This window comes from Pristis pectinata, chromosome 9, assembly GCF_009764475.1.
Source record: "Pristis pectinata isolate sPriPec2 chromosome 9, sPriPec2.1.pri, whole genome shotgun sequence".
In the NCBI taxonomy this organism is placed as follows: domain Eukaryota; kingdom Metazoa; phylum Chordata; class Chondrichthyes; order Rhinopristiformes; family Pristidae; genus Pristis; species Pristis pectinata.
Window position 1 is genome coordinate 18467966 of NC_067413.1, and position 19359 is coordinate 18487324.

The 19359-nt window shown below is 39.4% G+C and overlaps 1 protein-coding gene across 9 annotated transcripts in view; it reads left to right on the forward strand.

The window, feature by feature from the left end:
• adgrb1a (adhesion G protein-coupled receptor B1a) overlaps positions 1 to 19359 on the forward strand; it is a 410472-nt gene that overhangs the window by 176277 nt on the left and 214836 nt on the right. For all 9 annotated transcript variants that reach the window (XM_052022801.1, XM_052022802.1, XM_052022803.1 and 6 more), the window contains 3 exons: positions 6127 to 6291; positions 9702 to 9866; positions 13689 to 13853. In XM_052022801.1, coding sequence (XP_051878761.1) covers positions 6127 to 6291; positions 9702 to 9866; positions 13689 to 13853 — 495 coding nt within the window. The remainder of the gene's footprint in view (positions 1 to 6126; positions 6292 to 9701; positions 9867 to 13688; positions 13854 to 19359) is intronic.

Below are 19359 nucleotides of genomic sequence, written 5' to 3' on the forward strand. Positions count from 1 at the left end.
ATTAAGCCTGCAGGGTTTCTAGATGGGGTGGGCATGATGAGCCATAAAGGGGTTTCAAGCTTGGATTTCTTCTATTCATATTCAAGGGTCTCCATCCTTCAAGTGCGGCCACATAAACAAACTGCCAGTGACACGTATTGAAGAATGATCAATGTTTAGTCATTTGCTTTAAGGTTTTTAAACAAACCAGCAAACTAACCAATGCAGCAAAGCACATTCTTAAAAGCAGCTTGACCATTCTCTCCCTACCCTCCCTACCCAAATCACAATAACTTTAAAATAGACAACTGTAAATGACTGATTTGTTAAACTGGAGCATTTTTGAAGTCATCAAAGGACGATGATATGAAAGGCAAGTGTACACTCTTGCCCCTTTACCAGACTGAGACAAGGATAGAGGGCTGTTCATGTGTTCTGTGGGAAGAACACCTAGTGGGTGACAGGTGCACACTCTTAATGATCATAAATATTTGCAGGAATCACTTTACTGTACCTGAATAACAATGCTTATCTAGAACAATGAACCTGGATCAATGAAACATTGTTGTTGTCTTTTCCTGACATCTGCATGGGTAAAATATTAGATTTATACTTACCTATCAACAAAGTTGCTCATTACTTGCTTGAGCAGTTTAAGTCTATCAGTCACAAGACTTTCAGTTCCACATTACTATTGCATTTTAGTTTGGACAAATGTGGGAAAATTAGTAAAAATATACAATTCTTTTATATTTCAATGCTTTTGATTGAAAAAATTATGAGAAACAACTTTCAGTGGTGGGATGGTCAATAAAACAAAAGCAGAGATTTAAATCAATTGGCAAAGAAACAGTGGCGGGGGGTAGAGACTGGGTGGGGGAAGATGAAGATAATTGTTTGGGGCAGTAGATTGTTATGATCTGAAATCCTCTACTTGAAGGAGCTGTGCTTGCAAAGTGAAATGTAAATTCCAAATGAGAAATCGATATACCCTTGAAGGGAAGTGTTTGTGTAGTTAAGGAGAAATAGAGGGAGAGTGAGACTAATTGTTAGCTCTTTCCAATGTGGATAATATGCTTTCCTTCTGAACAATAAGATTTCATGAGGATTTGAGCAGATTGTTTGATGTGGACTATGAGAAAAGAGAGGATGCAGGTTTAGAAATAATATCAGAAGACGCACGTGCTTGGAAGAAATTTACTGTCCCTCGTGACGTGGCAATAAAAGCACTGAATTGAGAAGGAGGTTCATTCATAAAAAAAGACTCAGCATCATCTGGAATGCTTCTAGCCTGCTAAAGGTAACACTTCATATCACCATCTGGTACCACTCTTCAACTGTCTCTCCTAATTGACATGTTGAAATAAAGAAGAGGCTAAATACAGGTTTGCTGTGCATGGATGAACCTTTTGATATGATAGTGAAAGCACAAATTGAAGCTGAAAAGTTATCTCTGTTGGAAGAAGATTGATAGTTACTGGAATGAGTATAGACTGAGATGAGCACAATGGGGTATGATGGTTCCATTGTTTAAGTTTCTGGAGGAATGACCATTTTGTCCATGGCGATAAGTAAAATCCACGTTGAATAGTAAAGATGTGTTGGTAGGCTGTCAAGGATGTTTGATTATTTTAACATATTTATTGCAAAGGTTTCTTTTGGTCAGAGTAAGTTGCATATGGTTCACCTCAGGAACAAATTGTCAGGCTGAATATCTTTTAGATGTAATTATTTTTCCTTGCATTCTTACATGTACAATAACTTTCTGTGTAGCCTAGTCAATTATTAAAGAAAGAACTCTTCTGTGGAATCAAACATAATCAATGCACCAAAGCACAGTCTTTCACTCCTCCGATATCAAATGAATAATAGGGTTCCAAATGACAGCTCTGTAGCAGGCATCAGGATTGGAAAGGTAATCTTAGAATAGAAAAGGTGCATTATCAGCAGGCATGATTTAAAACCTGCATCACTGTATCATTTGGTATTAGTCAAGACACTGAAAATTGCAGTTCCCAGTTGCCAGGCTAAAGACATTGTGTCCAATGTAGTTTGCAAGGACATGCTCTTTGATTCAATAATGGTGGCAGCAGTCCAGTGTTGGCCAAGCAGTTGCCATTTGGTATGGGAATTGAAGAAAAATACTTTCCTTTTGATAATCCCACAGGAAACTACAGAATTGTTAAAGAGCAAACCAAGCATAAAAAGAGGACAAATGGAGAGGTGACTGGGTAGCATAGTCAGCTCTTGCTTTGAGTTCATTTGAGTAACGTCATGGACTTGGCCATCCTGACTTTATATGTTAAATTAGCCCCTAAAGATATTGTGTCCTTCTAATGCTGGACAAAAGTTCTCACTTCCTGTAGCAGAATAGAAATGAACAAGTAAATTGTTATTTTGTAGCAGTTGAACAAAACACTCTGGGCCTTGGCCCAAGTACTTTGCCCAAACCCATTGAACCAAGACCAAACTGAAAGGATTGAAATCATGCATTCAAATCATGAGGGCAACTAAGGGCCTCCATTAGCTCCAAGAATATTTGTTTGGTTTTGGTTTCTTGTACACTGCACAGTCTGCTTAATACGAAAAGAGCCCAGTCAAGCAAAATTAGGCTAAACTGAACTCATCAGATTTGGATTAACTTGAATTTCTTGGATGTGTATATTTTCTTGAACTGAGTTTTGTAAAATTAAAGAACGAAACTGCTTCCTACTTTTCAAAGCCACTAAGCCAATGGATGTTTATTCACAAACCGAATCAGAATCAGGTTTATTATCACTGACATATGTCATGAAATTTGTTGTTTTGTGGCAGCAGTACAGTGCAAGACATAAAGATTACTATAAATTACAAAAATAAAAAGTGCAAGAGAGGAATAATGAGGGAGTGTTCATGGGTTCATGGATCATTCAGAAATCTGATGGCGGAGGGGAAGAAGCTGTTCCTAAAATATTGAGTGTGGGTCATCAGGCTTCTGTACCTTCTCCCTGATGGTAGTAACATGAAGAGGGCATGTCCCAGACAGTGAGGGTCCTTAATGATGGATGCTGCCTTCTTGAGGCATCACCTCTTGAAGATGTCCTTGATGGCGGGGAGGGTTGTGCCTGTGATGGAGCTGGATGAGTCTACAATCCTCTGCAGCCTCTTTTGATCCTGCGCATTGGAGCTTCCATACGAGGCAGTGATGCAACCAGTCAGAGTGCTCTCCACCATAGATCTGTAGAAATTTGCAAGAGTCTTTGGTGACATACTAAATCTCCTCAAACACCTAATGAAGTAGAGCCGCTGGCATGCCTTCTTTGTGATTGCATCAATGTGTTGGGCCCAAGATAGATCCTCTGAGATGTTGACGTCCAGGAACTTGAAGCTGTTCACCCTTTCCACTGCTGACCCCTCAGTGAGGACTGGTGTGTGTTCTCCTGACTTCCCCTTCCTGAAGTCCACAATCAATTCCTTGCTCTTGCTGATCTTGAGAGCGAGGTTGTTGTTGAGACTCCACTCAACCAGCCGATTTATCTCAATCTTGTATGCCTCCTCATTGCTATCTGAGATTCTGCCAACAATAGTGGTGTCATCGTTGAATTTATATATGGCACTTGAGCTGTGCCTAGCCACACAGTTATGAGTGTACAGAGAGCAGAACAGTGGGCTAAGCACGCATCCTTGAGGTGTGCTTGCGTTGATTGTCAGTGAGGAGGAGATGTTACTACAGATCCACACTGACTGTGGTCTCCTGATAAGGAAGTCGAGGAACCAGTTGCAGAGGAAGGTACAGAGGCCCAGGTTTTGAAGTTGATTAATTAGTTCTGAGGGGATGATGGTGTTGAACGTCAAGCTGTAATTGATAAACAGCAGCCTGACATATGTTTTGCTTGTTGTCTAGGTGCTCCAAAACAGAGCGGAGAGCCAGTGAGATTGTGTTCCATGTTGACCTGTTGTTGCAGTGGGTCCAGGTCCTTGCTCAGGCAGGAGTTAATTCTAGCCCTGACCAACCTCTCAAAACACTTCATCACAGTAGATGTGAGTGCTACTGGGCGATAGTTGTTGAGGCAGCTCACCCTGCTCTTCTTGGGCACTGGTATAATTGAAGCCGTTTTGAATCATTCACAGATTGTGATCTACATTTTAAGGAATAGGATAGATTTTCCAAGTAGCACAGATCAAATGCTCTTCTTCTGAGCCATAAGATTCCATGTAGATAAACACAGACTGCTTGCTGTAACCTGTGAGCAAACTACTAGAGAATGCAGGTTGAGAATTACCATTGGATAAGGTTGGTAATTGGAAACCATTACAAGTATAAAATTCTTCCGAGTTTCCTGCAGTCATTTCATGATTACTTATTTCCCTATGAGCTGCATATACCTATTGCATTATGTTAGTCTTTTGAGAATGGTAATATTCAAGAAATTGCAAGGGAAGTTGACCCACAAAAAGTACATGGTTGAATTCCTTTGAACATTTGGTAGAACTCCAAAGACATTTTGACCTTTGAATAGGCTTTGCCTAATCATATGGGGGAGTAGAGAAAGTAGATTCAGGAACAACACTGAAGTGAAAAGAAAATGAATTTTCAATCCTGAAACAATGCCTGGAGACTTAACAAAGCCACCAGTGTTTAACCCCTGGTTTGACTGATGATAAGAAGAAATGGTGCTGTATGCCATGGTTCCAGGAAACACATATTGATCAGTACTGCAAATTTGCAAAAAGGGATTGCAACGCTATCATGGGGCCAGGGATGAATGTTGTAACTATGATCTCTTTGTTACAGTTTTGGCGTTCACCCAGCAGTTGAGAGAGTCTTGCATTAGCCACGCACATCTCTGCATTTGGACAAGAAATCCACAAGTTCTCTGTATTCAGACCTGGCTGGTAGAATGTTACTATTTCAATCAAAGCTTAGCTGGATGGTGACATGTTTTCTTTCATACCTTACCACTTAGTTGACTGACATACTACCAAAGATACTTCCCATATTCAGATTGATCCAGCCTTTGCAAATATCGTTTCTTCTACTGGCTTTGTTGTCCAAGTCCAAACCTTAAGAATTGGAACTATCCACTAATCTTCCAGTGAAGGAGGTATGTAGACCCTTTGTTCTTAAATGCAGTCAGGCTGTGAGCATCTCTGATGCAAACTATGTCTATTGGTAAATAGATTTAGAATCTGTGTGCCAGTTTGTTCAACCTCCATTTGATTCTTAAATTAACTCCTATAAGCACAGTCTGAACTCTAGCCCATTTTGTCATTTCTGAAATGATTCCAAGCCTTGGCTCAGTAATAGCATTTTTCCCTCATTTCCAATGGTGGGGGTTCACTGTCCACACCAAGCCTAGAGCAAATCAGATTTGAGGGAGTAGGACACTGTCAAATGTGCAGTTCTTTGGGTGAAGCATTACATCATCTCAGCAGTTGCAAAAGACTTACATTTATGCAAAGCTTTGATTAAGGAACTGAAAACCACTTTTATAACTAATGCTCCCTTCTTTCATTCAACTCCATGGTAGGTTCTTCCAGTCTATAAGCTTATTTCATCAAAAATACATTGCTTGTTGACCTCATTGCAGTTTGTGGGAGCTTTCAGATTGCCACATCTACAACAGTGTTTTCACTTCCAGAAAAAATCAGAAGCCATGAAATGCTTTACAACGTCATGAGCTATTCAGATGAAAGTTTCATCCATCCTCCTACGTGAGGCCAAATGAAGATTGTTATTGGTTTCTTTGACCATGGAGGTCTAAATATGAACTTTGCTTGTGGATTAGTGGCTGATGATCAGGAGAACAGGAGTTCTGATATTTACTTCATCTTACTCAGGAACGCAAATAAACTTAAAACAGGTTATGGTTCAAATTATTAACCTTTACATATGGTGCAGATGGATATTTATGACCTCATTGCATGTGGCAGAATACGTGCCATTGGGAGATCAATTTATGCAATTTAAATTTTATTTTTTTGTTATGCAAAAGAGGTGGGACAGTCTGTTTAAAAAATCACCTAGGATTATTCCTTTTCACATAAAATTTTATGTTACGTCAAATTTTCAGGTCCGTCCAACTTGCATTGATTAACTATCTTCCACACATTCACAGATTTACCAAACCTTAACAAGAGATCAAGATCTTGTTGTTCTGTTTTCAGTCCACGGTGTCTGGGAAGAATGGTCACCATGGAGCTTGTGCTCTTCCACATGTGGTAGGGGTCACCGAGATCGCACCCGTTCCTGTATACAGCCCCAGTTTGGAGGGAATCCTTGTGAAGGACCTGAGAAGCAAACAAAGTTCTGCAACATTGCACTCTGTCCTGGTAAGTGTCTTGTCTTTGCTACCATTTCAGACATCAAGGTCACCTTTAATCAACCCGCTTGTTTGGGAAGCTGATCAGGGAGGATTTAAACTGGTTTTATGCCCCCTCTGAGTTTACACTCCACTGAAGTCATTGGATATTAATATTGTCGGGCCAAGGGTAGATGGAAGGGGTCTGAGCAGAATAGATGTAAAACAACCATTCCACCCAATCCTATGTACTGTATTTGCCTCCTTATGTCTTGGGTTAAAATTACTCCTTAGACTTTGTATACATTAGGATATATCTGCAGTGTAACAGACTCAGAGCTGTTACTCAGCTGATACTTTTCAAAGATACCTGGGGAAAACTTCCTCACAATATTGTGTGTTCATCTCATCATTAACAGAGCATAAAGATTTCCGAAGTTGCCTGTTTCTGGGAAAATGCTCCATAAAACAGAATTTTAATTTCAACAAAAATAATTAACAGGATGAATCTCCTGAATGTCACCAGCACTTAGCAGAGAGAAATCTCCCTACATTGCCCTGGAATCACATTCTGAGTAATTATCTTATTATCACATATGCAATTTATCTTACATATTTGCATTGTAATTTGATTTGTTAAAATATGCTTTGAATTCCCTTTAGTCTACATTCTAACAGTCTTGCCTCGGAAATTATTTTTGCCACTCCAGTGCCAAACTGGAAAAAAATTGGGAAATTGGTGAAAAACCTGATTAAAAAAATCCTGAACTATGCATTAAAACTTAACCTATGTATTTGCCAGTGACAGCTGCCTGCATTGTTGCTCCATTGTCCACTGGGAAGAGAGTCAACCAAGGTAACTTCTCCATGGTAGCCACAATGCTGCAACATAATAGGCTGCCATGAAGGTGAGGGAAATGGTCAGGTGCTCTCCTGCACACCCATTCAACAAGCTGAACCAATGGGCTCTCATGCCTTGGATGGACCCAGGCCACAGTCAGTTTCAGGCTTGCCAAGGGACCAGAGACTGTGGAATCTCATGCTGCCATACATAATGTAGAGATGTTGTGATCCTGGTCAATTAAGTTTGTAGATAAGAGTGGAGTATGACAAAATGACTCTGTCTGAGGCTGTGGGCATTGATATCCCAGTGGGGTCATTCTGATTCATGCCTTTTTGCCTACTTCCAGGCAGGTTTACTCCTTATTTTAACATGTGGTAAATGTAGGTTGAACATTGCACCTTTAACAACCAATTTCTGTCAGGCAAATCGAGAATGGCTGCTGTGCACCAGATGATGTCATTAGATGTACATCTGGCATTGGGCAAACATCAGACATGCTAAGGTGAATCCCATCCAGTAGTGTCTGAACCAATTTCCCAACGTTGTTAGTTGACTCAGAAATTATTGCTGGTGCAATCTAATGATCCAAAAGCAGCTTTTAAGTGTAATTCACAAAGAAACAACATGGATAATTTCCAGGCCTTCACAGTCTCTGTTCTCCCTATGTCTGAAAGGTGAACCTTCCCTCAAACTGCTCCCCTTCCCTCCTTGAAACCTGTACTTCTCTAGTTTTGTTCTTTTGCAGTCGTGGCCATACCATTCGTACTTAGATTTCTCAATCTAGAATTCCATTCTTATCCACACAGCTGCTCTGTCTCTCTGTTATTTTTGGACTTGTAAAAAATGCATCGCTTGCTCACTGCTTCTAGTTTCTGGGCTTTTCACCCAGTAATTTTTTGATGGTGAAACAGATGGGATTTTTTGTTTCAATATGTTGTATAAATGCAACATGACAATCAGTCACAGAGACACAGAGTCATACAACACATGAACAGGCTTTTCAGCCCACCGAGCCTTCAAATACCATCAGCCACCCATTTACACTAATTCTACACTCATCCTATTTTTATTTTCTGCACATTCCCGTCAACTCCTCCAAGGTTCTACCACTCACATAAACATTAGGGGCAATTTACAGTGGTCAGTTAACCTACCAACCTGCATGTCATTGGGATATGGGAGGAAACCAAAACAACCAGAGAGACCCACTTGGCTACAGGGAGAAGATGCAAACACTGCACAGACAGCGCTGGAGGTCAGGATTGAACCTGGGTCGCCAGAGCTATGAGGCAGCAGGTCAACTAGATATGATGAGATAAGATATCTTTATTAGTCACGTGTACATCGAAACACACAGTGAAATACTTCTTTTGCGTTGATTGTTCTGGGGGCAGCCCGCAAGTGTCGCCACACTTCTGGTGCCAACATAGCATGCTCACAACTTCCTAACCTGTATGTCTTTGGAATGTGGGAGGAAACCCGAGCACCCAGAGGAAACCCACGCAGACGCGGGGAGAATGGACAAACTCCTTACAGACAGCGGCAGGAATTGAACCCGGCTAACTGCTACACTACAGTGCCTGCTTGACGTACCTCTGTGTCATCTAAGTAATAGTAAAGAAATATCTAGAATCTGAATTATGTTCATTGTTCATATTAAACTATTGGGAAGACATCCCTATCAATTCTATTATGTTAATCAGGTAAATATGGACAATGGCCCATTATGTTAAATAGATAAATATGGACATGGCTCCTTCACAAAACACAACAAACCTAACCCCACACATTTTGCAGTTTTGTTTTGATTCTTTACAATGTATGTCCAAAGCAGACAATAAAAGCTTTAGGTATTACAAGGTACACATATTTAAACAAAATATGGGTTTGATTATGTAATTACTAATTTAAAACAAAATTCAAGAATTCCTAGTGATTAAACACAGCACCTGTGCAGTGACTTACAAATCAGGCATGCAGCAGTTTTGATACCCAACCTTAATGAGTTTATCTGATTCTGATTCTGACAAGGATGACAGTGGAGAAACATAATCTGTTGATTGGAATAGAGAGAATTTCCCCAGCAGGTTAATACAAAAATAGCAAAATCAAGAACTTGCATTTAATGTTGAATCTTTAACAAAACTGAATCTCAAGCAACTTCACAGGAACATAATCAGAGAAAAATGGACCCAGCCTTCAAACACAACTCGACAATAGATGACTTATAGCTGAGTAAAAGGTGGAGGTACATGTGATTCATGACAAACTCCATTGTTCACTGGGAGGCAAGTACAAACAAAATGCTATGAACAACAAAACATGACACATTTTAAGAACAGGGAAAAGCCATTAGAACTAATGAGCAAGCTGCTTTAGTTGACGCATTGAGCTCACCCTGCTGTTTTATCACATCCCTCTGTGCAGAACGTCACCAATTATTACTTTCACATTCCCAGCTCTATAATTTTACCAATGTTTTGTGTTATTTCAGTTCTCCACTGTAATCCAAAACTAGCCTGGGTTATCTTTGCTGACTCCCATCATAACTTTAAAAATGTAATGTTGTGATATTCCTTTATTTTTTTTTCAATAAGTGGATGGGAACTGGAATGATTGGTCAAGCTGGAGTCAGTGTTCCACCACCTGTTCAAATGGGACTCAACAGCGGACAAGGGAATGCAATGGTCCTTCCTTTGGAGGAGCTGAATGCCAGGGCTACTGGTCTGAAAATAGGCCTTGCTTTCCAAGGCAGTGTCCAGGTGGGTTTCATTTGTTGACAGTCCATTTTCTGTATTTTCTTAATAGTTACAATGAGGGCAGCACAGTGATATGGTGCTAAAAACAAAAAAACATGCTGGAAACAATCAGTAGATCAGACAGCATCTGTGGAAAGAGATGCAGTTAATGTTTCAGGTCTGGGATCCTCCTTCAGAACTCTAGGATCTGAACTAAAGGCTAACATGAGGGGACACAATTTTGGAGGAAGGTATAAGGGGGATGCAAGGGGTAAGTTTTTTGCACAGAGAGTGGTGGGTGCGTGGAACGCACTGCTGGCAGAGGTTATGGGGGCAGATACATTAGGGACATTTAAGATACTCTTAGATAGACATATGAATGATAAATAAATGGGGGGCAATGTGGGAGGGGAAGGTTAGATAGATCTTAGAGCAGGATAAAATGTCGGCACAACATTGTGGGCTGAAGGGCCTGTACTGTGCTGTAGTGTTGTATGAACTGACAGGTGGTCCCAGATCCAAAACATTAACTGTTTCTCTTTCTACAGATACTGCCTGACCCGCTGAGTGTTTCCAACGTTTTCTGTTTTTATTTCAGATTTCCAGCATCTGCAGTTTTAAAATTTTCATTACAGTGATATAGGGTGGGGTGATGATTAAATTACCAGGCCAGTCATCCAACAACCTTGACTAGCAATACAGAGATTAAAACAGAAAATGGTCAGGCAGAATCTGAGGAGAGAAAAACAGTTCTCATTTCAGGTTGATGAGCTTTCATCAGGTGCTGCCTGACCTGTGACTATATTTCAGTACCTGCAGTGTTTTGTTTCTCAATAGCAATCCAGGGAACAGTGTTCAAATCTCACCATGGAGCTGCAGAATTTAAATTCAGAATTATTACGAGACTTTAACTCTGGTTTGTTGTAAAACCCCATCTGATGTTCTTCAAGGGAGGAAATCTGCCATCCATACATGACCTATATGTATTTGTCTTTTAATATGATTGACCCTTTTAATAAAAAAAGCCCTTTAAAATGGCTTACTAAGTCATGCAGTTCAAAGAAAATTAGGGATGGGCAATAAATGTTGGCCTTTTCAGCTCCTGCAAGTTCCCTCCAAGTCACCTACTATCTGAGCACAGAATTATATTACCTGCACTGCCCATATCCTAAAAAATTAATAAATAAAAAGAAATTGTTAAATTAAATATCTTAGCTGGCAGCTTTAGAAATTCACTTTCAGATGGAGCATTGGCCTAAACCAAAATATTCTTCTGTTCATTTCTAATCAATTTTCCTATTGTTAGTGGGAGAATATCCAGGTTCCAAAACTCTCAGACTGTCTTTTCCAGGAAGTTTTATGTATGAATATTTGAGTTAGGAGCAGGAGTCTACTTTGCCATTGAAAAGATTGTGGCTGATTTGATTGTAACCTCATCTCTCTATTCCTGTTCAGCTATGTCATCCCCTAGCTCACCAAGAATCCATCTACCTTTGCCTTAGACTATTCAAAGACTCTGCTTCCACTGCCCTTTGAGGAAGAGAATTTTAAGACTCACAAGTGAGAGAAATAAAAGCTTCATCTCTTTCTATGGATGAGAGCGCTCCATGTGACAGTCAAAGGGACATTGAAGTCCCCTTACTTTTAAACAGTAATCCCCAGTTCTAAATTATCCCACATGAGGAAACATCCTCTCCATATTCAACCTGTCAAAACCCTCAGAATTTTGAATTTCAATCGTCCCCTCTCACTGTACTAAGCCCCACTGGATATTAGTTGAGCCTGCGCAACCTTTCTCATAAGACAACCCGCCTGTTCCAGATATTAGTCTAACAAATCACTTTGAACAGCCCAAATGCATTAACATCCTTTCTTAAACATAGAGAGTAATAACATATGGATCTTACCAGTACCACTGACACAACCAAAGTATCCAGAGCCTTGCAGAAGGTTGATGACCTGGATGTGGTTGGGATGTGTCCATGACATTACTGGCATATGCTAAACACCCAGTGAAGTGCTGAGAAGCTTTACTTCAATAAGGGTCCCAGTCAGTACAGAAGTTTTCAAGTGCACGGCACCTCAGGCCTTGTGCATCATAGATAGTTGGATTTCTAAAAGCAGGCTAGTCAGCCAGCAGTTCACCACCAAGTCATATGGAGACACAAGAGACTGCAGAAGTTGGAATCTGGAGCAAAAAGCCAGTCTGCTGGAGGAACTCAGCAGGTCAAGCAGTGTCTGTGGAGGGAAACGTAATTCTTGATGATTCAGAACTGAAGCAGGGTTTTTGATGTGAAACGGTGACAATTCCTTTCCCCCACAGATGCTACCCAACCCACAGAGTTCCTCTCACAGATTATTTGTTGCACAGCCAAGTTAATGTCCTTCCCAGGCATTAGGAATTACTGGTCCCATATTTTGGACCAATGGAGATCACTCTACAAACAGGTCTTTCTGAGATTCCACAACAACCCAATCACCTGATATAACCTGGTCCTGAACAATAATTGCTGGTCATTTTACTGTACTCTCAGTAGATTTGTGGGTGTTTTTACCTGTGTGATGCTTGGTTCACTTTTGTACAAGGTGTGCTCTACACCTGTAAATTAAATAATATTGAGAAAGCATGGACCAATGATATGGAGATTCTGACTAAATGCTCCATGTCTTGTCAAATAGAATAGGGTTAATAATAAGAAGCTGGTAATGTTCCATAACATTTGTTGACTGGTGAAATGATCATTGCTTTGCCAGGACTTTTCCAATCATTGGTTTATTGTGAAAATTATTGAAATGAGGATCCCGTGCAGTTCACATTATAATACGATTGTATTCCTTGACTGCTACGAAAGGATTTTATGATTTATAATACTCTGTTTTATGATGACAAAGGAATGTTTTAACAGTGAAGAAATATGATATCAATCCGGCAGTCAATTTCACCTCCTACGTAACGTGAAATTGAATTAGCTGAAGGGTACTTTCAGTTAAGACTTTACTTTAATTCTTGGCATTTTGAAGTCAAAATGGCAGTTCAATAATACATTAAGCTCAATGTCAGATTATCTGATGAGTCAAGTAGTGTCCATTCTCTCTCCATGTAGGCTTTTTCATGGCCTGAATAATGGCAATACTACATTTGTGGTTTCTTTTGTTTAATAGAGTGATGCCTGATAAGAAGTAGCACTAAAACCAATGAGAAGCAGAAGCAGACATTTCTTAAGCATCTTGTTGTTGTCATCCAATGTGCTGGCATTGTTATTGTTTAGCTCTCAATGTGCTGGTATTTCTAATACCTTCAGAAATATAGACATACAAGACTGTAGATGCTGGAACCTGAAGCACAAATAATCTGCTGGAGGAACTCAGTGTGTCGAGCAGTCTCTGTAGGGGGAAAGAAAAGGAACTGCCTATGCTTCAGGTCCTGATGCAGGATCCGAAATTTTGGATTTCACCCAGTCCTGATGCAGAGTTTTGACATGAAACATAAACTATTCCTTACACCACCCCCCCCCCCCCACCCACAGATGCTGCTCGACCTGCTGAGTTCCTCCAGCAGATTGTTTATTTCTTCAGAAATGTATTGCTTTCCTAATTAACGCCAAATCTGCTTATCAGAAAAGTGGAATTCTAACCCATGGCTATGGGCACTCTTTTTGTGAGCTGCTTCTTGTAGTTCTTGTAGAACACGACTGCATCATCACAGGTTACCATCTGTAGATGGCACATGATACAGGAATGCAGAGGCTACTGGTGCTCTAAACATCTTGCACTCCTGGTAACCAATACATCAGATGTACCAGGTTAACTGAAGTCCATTGATCACATTAATGCCTTGCCTTACAGTGGACGGAAAATGGCAAAAATGGACCAGTTGGGAACCATGCACCAAAAGTTGTGATGGTGGAACACAGCTTAGAGTGAGGGTCTGCTCTGGACCGTTTTACGGAGGACTACAGTGTGATGGACCTCAAGAGGAATATAGATTGTGCAATGACAAAAAATGTCCAGGTAAATATTAGCTTTGTCCTAATACAAAACTGGTGATTTATTGCAGAAATAATGAGTGGGCTCGATGTGGGAAACACCAATATGCAATAAAACAATAATAGGGGCAACTGAAAGAATACAGCAGAGACTGAGCAGAATGATGCTTGGATGAAAAATTAGGATTGTTAGAACAAGAGATTATGTTACTATTTTCTCCAAATAGAGCATAGAAGATTTAGGAAGGATTTTTTTTAAGAGATGAAAAGTTCTTAAGAGAAAGATAATTAACAGTCAGGAAAACAAGCTGGAGCTTCTTTGGAAATGAGAAACAAGATGGGTGTTTCCAATGTACAGTGGTTATGTTTCATTCAAGTGCTATTAACTAAATAAAACTCTGAAATAACTGATTACTTTATGTAAAGAACAGTTCTGTATCACTTGGAAATGTTTATTTGATGTAGGACTTGAGTCAGTGCTGGCTCAGTGATTTGAAGGGCCTCTTTCTGTCTTCTATGATTCTATGACATTATGATGCTATGACACTATAGCTCTATGACTCTACGACTAAGAGTTGACTTGAAAGAGATTTTGAAAATTTTGGAAGGGCTCAAGGAGTTCAGTGGAAACATGCAAAGAATATATTTTCTTCCTGGGAAGACCAAAGCCAGAGCAAGTAAATACAAATGTGGACAAAGATATAGTCAATAAAAAAAAGTAAGGAATTTGGAAAAAAATATATTTACTCCAACTATGGTGGGAACTGTGGACCACATTAAAGTGAAATTAAGCAAGTACATCAGGGAGAAAAGAATAGGAAAATAATGTAACAGAGGGAGATGAAATAGGATAGGAAAACACTCTTGTGGAGCCACAAATACCAGCAAGGATTTAAGGGGCCAAATGGCCTGTTTTTTCACCGATGAGTCCATGCAACATTCTTTGGAATGAGTGTCGGGTTAGTTGTTAAAATATTTTGCCACATGGATTGATTGAGGTGGAAACCATTGCATCAAGCATGTAGTTAATTGAAGCAGAGGAAATAACAGCAGTCTGAAGTTACAAGCGGGCAGGAGGATTAGTTCTGAATTTTTTTGCAAAGAGCTGACACAGATATACAGGCTCGAGTGACCTGTGTTGTATTTGTCCTGTGATTCTGTATCTATTCTGTATTTATTTTGAAAAAAGGAAGCAATGAGGAAGAAGGCAGAAAGTTGGCATGGATTGTCTTAGCAGTTATTTTAAAATTGAAACTGGCAGGAGTGAAGACTTGGGAGCAGTTTACTGTAAACGCCTTTCATTTAGTAGAATTGTTTTTGAAGGAGACAGAGCTCGAATGAAGCTGAATAACTATGTATCATTAATAGAGAGCTGTGAATGGAACACAATATTGAGACATTCAATAGACATGATTTTCAGCTCACTATTTTCTTCTAATAGTTGCTGACAGTTGCTGCTGTGAGATACAATTATCAAGTTGCTGACACTTGCACCCAAATTAACCATAGGCCCTGTTACTTAGCAACCAACAGACAGTGCCTCCGTGACCACTGCAGCAGTAAATGGTTGTCAAGGAGTTTTTTTAATGAAAGCCATGGAAAGTAGTATCGGGGATAATTATACTTAAAAAAAACAAATATCAAAGTCATGAAGGGAGAATTATATTTTCTGATTCAGTAAATTAATCCATGCAAGGTGAGAAAGCTGTCAATTCTGAATACCTTCATATGTGTCCTAACCCTTAAATACATTAGGACTTTCAAGACAGCACCCCGTGTGTGTCAAGAATGTGTGTTTTGCTTCTGAAGGCCAAGGATAAAAGAAAGCCAGAGCAGTCACAACCTGAGCAGACACAAATATGCTCTGGTTCCAAGAATAGGTCAGACACAGCATTTACTGCAGTAGGTGACTCATCTTTTGATTCCCCAGAGAACCACCACCATCTACAAGTCTAGAGTGTGATGGAATACTCCCCAGTTTCCTATTCAGTAAATGAATAGAATGAAATGCCACCTTTCTATGTTCAATACATCCAGATTAATTCCTCTAAATTTCATGCAGTCTTCCAATTTAGAATTGTAATATCTCGAATAACCTAAAATCTACAGTGAATGTGCACAAGCATGCTCTAAAAATCTCCCTAAATATGCAGAGGAAATAACAGAAGTGAAGTGCACTTACTTATATGGCACTTCTTGGAGATGCCCATGACTTGGTGCTTTGTGGAATGAATCTGCCATTTTCTCAGTCTCATTAGGTATGTTCGGTTTGTGTTGCATCAGAATCTTCTCCAATTCAGGCATAATCCAATTTCGTAAGTTTCCATTAATAGTTTGTTTTTTCTACTTTTGATACTGTTCCTCTGCCAATGGACTCATTATTTCTCAACCACACGCATGCACGGGATTCGCTGAACGTACTTTAGAAATAATGTTTATTCTTCAGCACAATGACTTATTCAAACCAGACATACTATCATGTGCAGATAAACAGACTATCAGAAAGTAGACACTCTTCAGAGGTGTAGCCCATCTACTTTACAGTTCCTAATATTACTTGTGCATATTTAAAGAAGCAAAACAAAAATATCCGAAACAAAATTAATCCAAATTATAGTACATTCAAAGCAAGATATTTAACCATTCCGAGCCAGGCTGCTGATGGATTTTTATTGTGAGAAGTACCAGAACATGGATACGCGTATGCAACTTTCATAAAATTCCTTTGATGGTAACAATGTGATCATCTTTATCTACCGTGACTACAAGCTTCTGGCGGATTCTCAACCAGATAGTAAATTAATCCAGGTATAACCAAGCCAAATGTTAATTGTGAATGAAATCTGACCTTAAGCACAAAATGGCCAAATATTTGCAATCCTTTCGTCTATTCATTAAACTATTCACTCATACCAGTCCCTGCCTAAGAAATCGCTCATGCCTTCAGGAGAAAATAAATTCTATGCAAAGTTAATGAACACTACAGTATATTCAGAGCAAGATACTTAATCAACTCTGAGCCTGGTTGGTGACTGGGCTTTAATTATGAAAAATGTTTAAAGAAAAAATGTTTGAATGTAACTTCCACAAAATTCAGGAATCTCCTCCAACTGTGCTTATTCCAGAGATTCATCATATTGCATCTGGATTCTCAGGCTTTCTCAGGAATTCATGTTCAAACTAAGCCAGTGCATAGCAATTGGTCAAATGTGAGCTAAAGCCTTAGGCCTGTCTTCCTACTGTGGTAATCACAGATCTTCAGAAACAACTGACAAATGGATCAATTTCTAGGCATCCTTTTAAGGGAGGTAAAAGTTAAAAATGCATCAGATTTGGGTACAGAGCCACTTTAATTAATTACAGTAACAGTGTGCTGGGCAGAGAGTTAAGTGTTGTTTACCTTGTGATCTTCACTCTGAAGGGTTTCTCACTCTCATCTTTAATCATACTTCACCCTAGTACAGTGAACTGGGCTCTGCTAATGATTTTATTGCACTGGTTGCCTGCACTGATTCGAGGGAAATATTCTGGCTAACATTAGTTTGCATGGAAATGCACATTCAACTTCACCAAAGCAAAATGGGCAGTGTTGGGTGCAATTTTTCTGATTGCATTAAGGTTGTATCCTCAAGACCCATGTTTTTTTTTAAACTCCACGACTATGCCACATCTATATCCCCTTCCATTCCTCAATATCCAGATAATGGTAGAGTCCTTTCAATATCCAGATTTTTGCATTTTTCAAAAATACAGATCTGAATACGGTTTCGGGAGTGAATTATCATACTGAACATGTTACAGAATAAACAAGCAGATGATGTGCAAATGCATCACTCTTAGGATTTGCTCAGAGCCATTTGTAAAATTTGTTGTAATATTGCCAACCTGCATTTGCTGTGAATTTTGATGTGTTGCCATCTACTTTTCTGAGCCAATGGAAAATATTTGTGTCATAGATGTGATGATTTCCACAGTGCTGAAACTCAGCTGGGGAATTCAACAAAGGCACATAGATCTAATGTTCATGAGTTTGGCTGTTATTCTTCAACTGCTCTCTGTTAATCCCAATGCTCCTAATGAGTACCCATAAGAGCCTACCTGTCAAAGTCTCAAATAAAGTCCAAAACTTTTCCTTAGCTATGGCTTTAAACTGTGACAGGTAATTTTTCATAATGGACCAAGAGGAGAGAGTGAAATAACATTTTGTCATCAAAACATAATATAAGAAATATATGTGAAATAGAAGGCAAACTGACCTCTCAAGAATGCTCTGCTTTTCAGCAAGATCAAACTCAACTATCCAATACTATCCCCAGAACTCTTGACATCTTCAGTGCAGAATAACTTACCAATTTTGATTAGGCGTCATGGTCCTTACTAGTGGAGAACAGGAACATTTCAAAGCCTTCTGAATGAAATAATTGCTCTTCATCCCCATCCTAAATGCCAGCCCTTTAGATAAATCTCTGACCCTTAGTTTGAGATGTTTTTAACAGCACTAGAAGAAGGGTGACCTGACAAGTTACTTATGTTTCTCTCCCACAGATGCTGACTGATGCTCTGAGCACTTTCAGAATTTTCTGGTTTTATTTTAGATTTCACAAAACTGTACTGACCCAGCATAATCCTGTGAATTTCCAAGCAACATTTAACATGTTATAAATAATAGATAACCGGCCTACTGTTCCATGTTTTCCTTCAGCTTTATTTATCACCGTCCAGTTCAGGCGACTGTTCAAGATTCTGTTGAATTTTGGACGCTATCTAATATATTCACCATCTAAAGCCATCACCTCGGGTGCACATAAGGGGATTTGTAAGTTTTTAGTGCAAGTAATTTCTCCTCTAACTTTTCTTTCATGAAAATTACTTTTAGTTCCTTACATTCTTAAATGTACTTGCACCCTTAAATATACCCAATTACTGCCATTAAGTTAAAGCTTTATTGATTCATAAACACTCCTTTTTCGTCTGCAATTCACACATAGAAATGATTATACCTGGGGTAGACAGTGCTAATAATCATATGTGTGTGAAATAGTGCTCATCAAGAAATTGGCTGGGGTGCCTTTATGTGCCGTCCTTACTGGATTTGACATTTTCTTGGTGGCAGTGAAGTACCTAAAGATGTAGGCTGGACTTATTTTCCCTGGAATAAAGGAAGCTGAGGTGGCTGATAGAAATAATTAAGATTATGAGAAGCTCAGAAAGGGTAGATAGTCAAAATCTTTTTCTGATGGTAGATGCATCAAAAAGAAGAGGGCCTAAGTTTAAGGTGAGAGGAAAAAGTTTTTAAGGGGATTTGAGATTTTTCATTGTGAGCAGTTGATACCTGGAACTCAGTGGCAGAGGAGGTGGTGGAGTCAAATGCAGTCATTACAGTTAAGAGGCATTTAGACAGATATTTACATAAGCAAGGCATATTGACTCAGGCAAGCCATACTGAAGGATACGGACCTAATGCGGGCAAATAGGATTAGTGTAGATGGGTAAAAAGGATGGTATGGACATGATGGACCAAAGGGCCTATT